The sequence below is a fragment of the Lolium rigidum genome, chromosome 2 (genome assembly GCF_022539505.1).
Source record: "Lolium rigidum isolate FL_2022 chromosome 2, APGP_CSIRO_Lrig_0.1, whole genome shotgun sequence".
Taxonomy (NCBI): domain Eukaryota; kingdom Viridiplantae; phylum Streptophyta; class Magnoliopsida; order Poales; family Poaceae; genus Lolium; species Lolium rigidum.
The window spans coordinates 131,658,714-131,668,264 of record NC_061509.1 but is presented as its reverse complement, the minus strand read 5'-3'; the positions used below and the strand labels follow the sequence as shown (position 1 = coordinate 131,668,264).

At 44.6% G+C, this 9,551-nt stretch overlaps 1 protein-coding gene across 1 annotated transcript; it reads left to right on the top strand.

Moving 5' to 3' along the window:
- The first annotated feature begins 343 nt into the window (after positions 1 to 343).
- Positions 344 to 3,939, top strand: LOC124692363 (probable serine/threonine-protein kinase At1g01540). Its single transcript, XM_047225719.1, has 7 exons — positions 344 to 1,665; positions 2,388 to 2,492; positions 2,579 to 2,701; positions 2,786 to 2,956; positions 3,044 to 3,173; positions 3,247 to 3,459; positions 3,588 to 3,939. Exons 1-7 carry the CDS (start codon positions 1,025 to 1,027, stop codon positions 3,720 to 3,722), a joined length of 1,518 nt encoding a protein of 505 aa, XP_047081675.1. The 5' UTR covers positions 344 to 1,024; the 3' UTR covers positions 3,723 to 3,939.
- Positions 3,940 to 9,551: the final 5,612 nt, after the last annotated feature.

The window sequence follows — 9,551 nt, the reverse complement described above, 5'->3', positions numbered from 1 at the left end:
CCCGTGCGAAGGGACCGGCACAGGGTTGCCGACGGTTTTACTGGTCTCCGATACTTTATTGGACGCGCCAGTATGAGCCAAATTTTACCGCCGACCCTCAAATTGCTATCAGAAGTGCTATTGTGCTCGCCGGTGGAGACGCTGTCAGTTTTCCATGCTATCATCTCCATGACATGAAATGGATGAATTCGGGGACCCAAAGCAGCACCTTGCAAAAGCTTAGATACATACATGTGAATTGTAAGATAGAAAAGCTGCAACATGGTCTCCATGACAGCTCCTCCAGCAGATGAGCAAAGAATACTCGTCAATCCTCACTGTAACCCACCTAATAAAAAATAATTGCGGCAGCGTCCCTTCTCCTTCTTCTTCTAAATCCTGTAGGCTTTGAATTTTGCGTTGCGCCTGGCTTCTTCGCCTCCACCTGCGTCCATGCATGCAAAGCAGCACTGCCCTCATTACTTCCCAATTACTCCTCTAGCCAGTCCTGTCTCACTCTCCCCGTCTTCTACCTCCTCGCATTCGATTGTCATTCTCAGTTTCCCACTCTAGCTAGCCTAGTACCAATGTACCATTATCTATCAGCAAGCAAACAACCATCTGTTCGTGTTCAGTAATCTTCTTCTCTGCATTTCTTGGTTTGCCCCTGCAATTTCCATCACACCAACCACCGGCAGGCCGCACCATATTTCTTTCTCTCTCTCATCTCACCACAATCCAAAATTTCCCTCACACCGACCGAACCATCCACCGCTCTTCACTTTCCGAGCAAGCATATCCAATCTTTGCAACCACATTGTTGCCCCTCAACATCCTCCCCCCTTCCTTTTGCAACCGATCACCCACCCGAATCAACTTTCTCTTTCCAGCAAGCACTACCGTGTCGAAAATCCGACAAAGCTTGATGCTGTGTGCGCCGTAGAATCCGACCTTTCCGGCTTAATTACCCGAGGTCGCTGCAGAGATCCGCCAATTTTGAGAGGAGGAAGAAGGTGTCGGGTGCTGGTACCGGCAGCTCCCATTGATGTCGGACTCGGAGCTGTCCCAGAGCACGGTGGTGTTCGGGCTCCGCATGTGGGTGCTCGTGGGCATCGCCGTCGGCGCCGCCTTCGTGCTGCTCCTTGTCGTCATCTCCCTGCTCTGCTTCCTCGCCTCGCGCCGGCGGCAGCAGCGGAGGCCGACCGCCCCCGTCCACCACCTCCCCGTCTCCGCTCCTCCGAAGGACGCCGCGAAGGTCAAGGCCTCAAAGGACATCCAAGAAGTCCCCTCCCGCTCCGTGGCCGCCGCCACGAAGATGCCACTCGCGCAGGTACTTCAGTTCCCCATGGCCCCGCCTTCCGGGCCCGTTCAGACAGCCACCGTCAAGGAGCACCGCACGACGTACCCGGAGGAGCCCCGGCACCACAGCCACCGGAGCGACGGTGGACCGTCGTCGCAGGGCAGCAGCAGCGAGAGCCGCAACGGCGCGGCGGACCACGCGCCGCCGGCGATGCCGGAGGTGTCTCACCTGGGGTGGGGCCACTGGTACACGCTCAAGGAGCTGGAGACGGCGACCGGAATGTTCGCGGACGAGAACGTGATCGGCGAGGGCGGGTACGGGATCGTGTACCACGGTGTGCTCGAGAACGGCACGCAGGTCGGTGTCAAGAACTTGCTCAACAACAGGTACCTTGCTACTATTCACATAACTCTTGCCCTGGAAATTTTACAGTAACTTGACATTGCTATGTTGGATGACATTCCTAGTTCCTAGTGGTATCAACAATCAAATGTCTCTGACTGTGATTGCCACGTCTAGGGATCAATTAAAAACACCCTCACCAATTTGAATTTGTCGGTGCTCCAAATCAAGAAGCCTTTATGTGTGTTGCTGGTATTGGTACCAGATGCCCGGTGGACTGTAGCCTGTAAGTTAGGTTTAGCAAATTAGTAGTAGGAGTTATATTTTTTCTTTATAATTCAGATATTGTTCATAGCCAATGTCTTCAGTCTGTATTGAGATGTACATTTCCGGAATCAGATTAAATCATATACAGACAGATCAATATATACATATATATGTTCAAATGCTTATGACTGCCTTCCATTGGTCACTACTACCTCCGTCCCAAGGAATAAGGCGCACGCGTATTCCAAGACGAACTTTGACCATAAAAATTGAGCAACAAAATCTTGGTTATATTATATGTAATTAGTATTATTGGATTCGTATTGAAAAGCACTTTCTAATGATGTTAATTTTATACAAACAATCTTTATATATTCAAAGTAATACTTAGTCAAACAAAAAGCACGTAAAACGAGGGCGTCTTATTCCTTGAATCGGAGGTAGTATTATAAGTGTGTTTTTTAGACTAATGAAAATTCTGGTTTGCTTAACTTGTTAGGGGGCAGGCAGAGAAAGAATTCAAGGTGGAGGTTGAAGCAATTGGCCGTGTTCGGCACAAGAACCTCGTGCGCCTTCTAGGATACTGTGCCGAGGGGAATCAGAGGTATGTGCACACTGTTTTATTACTTTGCTAAGTTGTAGAATCAACAATTCGGGCGATGTAAATGTTGCTTATATTGTTCATTTTAGGATGCTCGTGTACGAGTATGTTGACAACGGGAACTTGGAACAATGGCTCCATGGGGATGTTGGTCCTGTAAGCCCTCTTACATGGGAACATAGGATGAAGATCATACTAGGAACAGCAAAAGGGTTAGTGTAGCTCTGCCTGTTGTCGGGGATTATTGATTATCACTATCATTATGCCTAGTCACATAAATGTCTGACACTCTGTAGACTAATGTATTTGCACGAGGGGCTTGAGCCAAAGGTGGTTCACCGGGACGTCAAGTCAAGCAACATTCTTCTCGATAAGAACTGGAATGCTAAGCTCTCTGATTTCGGACTTGCAAAACTCTTAGGCTCAGAGAACAGCTATGTAACTACACGAGTTATGGGAACTTTCGGGTTAGTTTCTATCTGTGCGCTGCACCTTTGGTGGCTTTATAATGTGGGATGGATTAATGGTTTCTAATTTCTTCTTCCTCGTTGCAGGTACGTTGCTCCAGAGTATGCGGGGACCGGGATGTTAAATGAAACAAGCGATGTGTATAGTTTTGGGATTCTTATTATGGAGATAATATGTGGTAGAGTGCCAGTGGATTATAACAGGCCACCTGGAGAGGTTAGTCATTCTGCCTCCTTATAGCCATTGCTGTTTTATGAGCTTGTAAACTGTATTCATCAATTCTGTGCAGGTAAACTTAGTTGATTGGTTGAAGACAATGGTAAGCACCAGAAATTCTGAGGGGGTGGTGGATCCGAAAATGCCCCAGAAGCCTACCTCTAGAGCAGTGAAGAAGGCTCTGCTGGTGGCGCTGCGATGTGTGGACCCTGATGCTTCCAAGAGGCCAAAGATTGGCCAGATCATTCACATGCTTGAAGTTGACGATTTCCCCTACAACAGAGACGTAAGTCCATAAAAGCATACGTTCATTTCATAATCTGAAACTTTCATTTGATATGCACATTTAGGACCATAAAGACATAGAAACATATGAACAAGACTTCATCTACTTGCTTTTATCACTAATCTCAGGAACGCCGAGGCGGGAGAGCTCCTGTGCAGGCAAGGTTGCCCGAGCAACCAACTAACAGAACAGGGGAAGGCGAAATGGACAGAACTTTGGACAATGGCGATCAACCTTTCAGATGGAAAAACAATATAGCCTAGGTATTTGTCCAATTACCAAATCAATGTAAAATCCCATGAATATCTGAATAGCGATAGTATCTGGTGAAGCCGCAAACTGCCCTCAGTTTGGTGGAGATAATCACATCATCTGTATATGTCGTCAAAGTAACGCAATAGCACTAGTGTTAATTCCCTTGTTATTTATCCAACTGGAGATGATCTTGCATCGTAAAGCTGCCACGATATTTTAAGTTAACAACAGAGTGCTGTTAAATCCCTCAGCTAGCCTTTGGTTAAGAACGAGCCAACGGCCGCTTGAATATCTGTTAAATCCCTCAGAATTTCTGGTGCTTATGATAAAGCCTTTGGTTAAGAACTTGTGGATGCGTGCTGTGATTTTGGATGTTTCAAGGGAAACTCAGCAAATTAGATGTAAATAAATGTGGTTATTCATGTGCCCAACTGCCCGCAAATAACCTTAGGGAAGAGAGTGCTCCTTGTTTCCTACAAAAAATCGAACTCTTTTGCTTTCTATTTTGAAGTACAACACTCATTAAGGCTTTATCATTTCTAGATTTATTTCTGAGATTAGTTCCTCGTCACATTTCATTTGTTATAATTTATGAACTCGGTACTGGAGATGATAGAAGGAGTGAAAGGACCAAGATATGAAGTTGGCTGTTCACTAATGGCACCATCTACATTAATCTAATTCAGTATTTTTCCTTTGTTACTGATCTTGTTGGAACATGTAAAAACATGCATCTGGCTGTTCTGTGACGAATTATTTGGTCTGTAGTCCATAGTACTATATGGTCACCTGCCTGGCATGCTTGTCTCAAGTACTAATAAATATCAGAACACAAAAGCTACAAAGCTTTTATTTTCCAGAATTGAAACAAAAACGTGGCCTGCCGACAAGTCATGAGCTAGACTGCATTTTTTCTTAATGCAGCACGCAAAAAGTATGCACCTCTCGTTAAAAGTCATGGGTTGACAGGCCTGCAAACTGCCAATAGCAACCATTTTGCATGTTCAGATCTTGATTTTTAAGGAAGAATACCATAGCAATAATGCAGAGAGCTTAGCCAGCTCAATGAGAACAGCTTTGACAGTTTGGCTAAGATGCAGACAAAAGGAAAAGAAGAGCAAAGATAATGCAATGCTATAAAGAATCCGAGGAAAGACCGGAAGTATGACAAACTATCTTTCTTGTATTCAGAAATCTAACCAGTAGTTATGTACTCTTCTGATTCAAAATAATTGATTTAAAATGGTTGTCTTGTTACAAGATTGTCTTGAATCTGTTTGAACTACTCGTGGGACTTGCGTATATTTCCACATAAGTAAAATCTATTTTCTTGGGGACCTCCAGCTCAAGGGAAGGAATTGTATGGAAGAATTTGCACTTTATTAAGGGCGAATTGCCTTCTAGCTATCTTGAGGGCCTGTGAAAAAGCACTGACTATTTTCAGTTAATCAGGCTAAACATTTTTTCCGATAAAGAATATTTTATTGCTTAAAAGGTTTAAACATTACACTCGGTCTTTGCATAATTAGGCTGCACACAGCAGCACACCATCCAAAGAACCAAAACAATAAAATAAAAGTCTCGATACATAAAACATTGTGATGCTATATCAATCCCTAAGATGGTGATGGACCAATCTTGAGATTATGTTGCCACCCATGTTGGATAATAAACTCTATCGACATGTCCTCCAATCGTGTAGACGCCTTCGTAAAGAGGTTGTGGTTCTTCGTACGCTGAAGAGACAACCATGAACGGAGCAAAGTAATGCACCGGTAAATAACTTGCCTAAGATAATAAAAAAATTATAATTAAACACTTCATCATTTCCACATAGCCATAGAGACCAAATCATGACCAAATAAGGGCAAACGCTCCGACCCTGATAAGTATTTTAAATCTATGATCCACCCCATTAAGTCAGTTACCAAAACTATTGGCAACGCTTCGTAACAGTATAAGGTAGAACCTACTTGGATGATTGACCATATAGATCTTGTAAAATGACATGGGAGGAATAAGTGATTTATTGTCTCATAATGATGACAAAAGATACATTTTTTACTACCCTGCGAGTTGCGTTTTGAAAGGTTATCCTTAGTAAGGATTACCCTACGACGAAGGTACCATGCGAAGAGCTTTGTCTTCAATGGTATCTTCATCTTCCATATTTTATCAATATTAATTACCTGTTGTTAAGGCTTTATAAATGCTCTATACAATGAATCCACAAAGAACTTTCTATTCACGTAGATTTCAGTGAAACTTATTTTTACCATGAAAACCGTTAGATTCCAGTGAAACTTTATCAATGTTCTAGGTGATTTTATATTAAATTAAAGAAAAAAATACAAGTAAGTGAGATGGATATTTACATGGTGCAGGGGAGAGGAAAATATTCCAGCAAAACTTGGCTCCGTCATCTTAATTTACCTTCCTCATGATCTGGTTGCCGCCTTCCTGTGTCGCGGCCTCTCGATCAAGCAAGTTACTTGCCTTACAATATGGACGGTCGGATCTGGATGCACGTCAGAGGCAGCATGCCACCAATGCATACTTGCATGTGGGTCTGTATGCATTTTGCCTGATGTAGCCTGACCTTTGGTCTTCACTACATCATGTGCGTTAACACCGACACGTCACACAAAGGTAAATCTTCCTCTTAATGAATTGTATACTACTTAATGAATCCCCATATATAGGCCCATCCCCACTTCGAAGCCCTAGAATAGAATTGATGAAGAACTAGGCACATGCTTCTACCATCCCTAGGTGGATTAGGGAAACCCGCTCCTCTCTTAGACACAAAACTATGAGTTGTAGCAAGATCTCTCTATGTGATTGATCTCTCACTTGTGTAATTCAACTTCGGTCTCTTACACGAGTGATTCCATCGATTGTGTACCGATCTTTTCCTCGGGAATTCCACCTCGTGTATCTCTCCCTCTCTCTCGATGGATTATATCGGAATGGTGGTTCGGGCCATTGACAACAGAACTGGATTGTATCGGGTTATTTGTGCCTGTATTCATCATGTTCTTGTGCGTTCTTCACGTTCGTCCCTCACCACCTTCATTCCCTTGGTCAATTCGTGAGATCGGGTAACACATCGAGGCATAGCCTCCATCATATGGTACCAGAGGTTAGGCCATGCATCTCCAATGGCCCGACGCAAACGAACGCGAAGCGACCGTTTGCGACCACGCGGTCAAAAAATGTGCTTGCACCCAGACCCAGCGGCCCGACGCATAGTGACCGGCTTGTCAACCGAGACGCAAACGTGGCTCAAATATGCGCCTCAGATGCGTCTGGGCGGACACTACTGATGCATGCAAAATGCATACATGAACTTTGTCATTTATCATATTGAATTCCCACATATTTGCAAAATATATGATGATAATACCATGTTTTACATTGATTTATGGGGATTTACCAATGATCCCCTTTATTTAGTTTATAACCCTATAGAATAGGAAACCCATGTTTCGTGTATTTTCACTTTCAGAGACCTATACGGAGTTAAATTGACCTGAGATTTTTGGAGCATCATTTTTCATCGGGAGGAACAACATGGGCCCTAGAAGCACACCTGGAGAGGCCCGAGGGCCGAAAGAGCATAGGTGGCGCGGCCTGGAAGTCTGGCCGTGCCACCCACCTTCGTTCAGCCGTCGATCGCCCGTTTGCCCTATTCTTTCGTGAACCGATGTATTTTTCCATAAAAACCACTATATATATGGCCCCGAAGAGTTCTCAGGAGGAGAGCACCGCAGAAAGACAGAAACACCAAAACGGAGGCTACTGTAGAGCAGATTGGAGGGGAAAACTCTATCAGGATAACCGCCGAAGGGATCCCCACCTTCTCCAACGTGTTCATCATCATCACCATGACCAAGAGGGAGTAGTCCACCTCTGGACTACGGGTTTGTGGCAGTATCTTGATCTATTTCTCTCATGTTCTTCATAGTACTTAGTGCCATATGAGCTGCCTATCATGATTATGGCCGTATTTGTAATACCTATGTGGTGGATCCTTGTTCTATGATATTGTTTTATGAGATTTGATCTTATTATATTGTGAGATGTATTGATAGATGCATATTATGTACCCCGTTCTTAAGTTTATGTTCCGATCCAACATCTATGCAAGAGCGTGTGTGGGGTGATGTGTGTGTTAGATGGAGTATCATGGTTTTAGTGATTGGATAGTGACAATATGTTCCTGGTCTATTATGGTTTTGCCTTTCTTTTGCTATCTCACTAGGGATTAAGTGAATGCAAGTGATATGTTCATCATGTGACGGCAACGATGATCTTGTTTGTTGAAGGTAGCATATTTGATATGCAAACTTCATGGCAAAGTACTTATTGCTATGCTCTGTTAATTTTTAATACTACAAGATTGTGGAAGTTTCTTTCTTGTGGAGTATAATAGGGATGTGTTGCATCATCTCTATGTTAGGATGTGATGCCCATATTAATTCTGATCTTACATGTAATATTATTTGTATCTTCATATCTCATTGATGAATTCCTTTTTGTCCACCACAACTTTACGAGATAATAGTCAAGTGAACCCATGAACCCCGGTTCACTTTTATCATAAGAAACACCTTTATATTGCTTTTACATTGTTTTCTATTTGCTGCACTATTTTATTCCGAAAATACAAAAATATTTACTCTTCTTATTTGCATCCAAAACACAAAAAACAATCAATCTCTTTATAGTTTTTACTTAGTTATTTTATCTAGTTTAGTTTTGTACTTGGTTTTTTTACTACTTGTGTAATTTACTTACGCAAAACCTTGTGCTTGATAACCACACGGTGGAGTTGGAGACACAAGGCATTTATGTTACTTGCAGGTAGGAATGCTTGAAGAAGAGACAAGAGAACACTTTTCCATCTAGTTCCCCAAGAGTTCAATATAAACCCTCGAGTCACCCTTGCGGGGGAAAAATACTTCCTTGATACAACACTCTGCACTTGGAGTTCCAACGTATCAAAATCTTTTTACCGTTGCTTGTAGCCGTCATCAGTTACACAGTCACACCGTATGACCGCTCGCTTTTCACATGGGCCCGCCTGGTAGTGACCTACCTCGATGCGTCTTCTCAGCGGTGCGCCAGTATGGGCGATGAGACATCGCTTCAGAAGTCTGTGCCACGCTAATGGCGATGCCTCGCTTACCGAGCGGCCGCCGCCCACCTCTACCAATGAGAAATAAATGCCCTTATGAGGTGTGCCACACCCCTAGGCTGCCTCTGGCATATAAATAGGGGCCTACGCTGGGCTGCATCATCTCCTCCACACGAACCCTAGCCACCGCACAACCTCCACCGTAGCACCCCCCCACACACACATGGCCGGCGTGGCGGTCGAGGCCACGGGCACGCTTGACGCCGCCAAGGCTGCCGTGATGGACCAACATCACCCCGCCGCTCGCCGTCGCCTACGTCGTCGTCGTGTTTGCAGGAGGCCAGGTGCTTGGAGTTCATCCTCCGCATCAACAAGGACCCCCTCGGCATAGAGAGGCTGCCATAAAAGTTCACCGAGTTCGTAAGTGGCCCCGAGCCGGCCGAGTTGCAGCTGCGGGAGTTCAAATGCGGCTTTTGCCCGTGGCTTGTTGAGGTCTTATTCAACGGGCAGGACAAGATGTACCTGCACACCGAGTGGGACAAGTTCACCCGCACCCACAACCTCGAGGCCGGCTGCCTGCTCACCTTCTCCACGAAGGCGACGACGAGATGACCGTCAAGTTGTTCGACAAGACATCCTGCTGCACGTACTACCACACCGACAAGTCCAGCGAGGACACCGACAATTAGTACTGTCA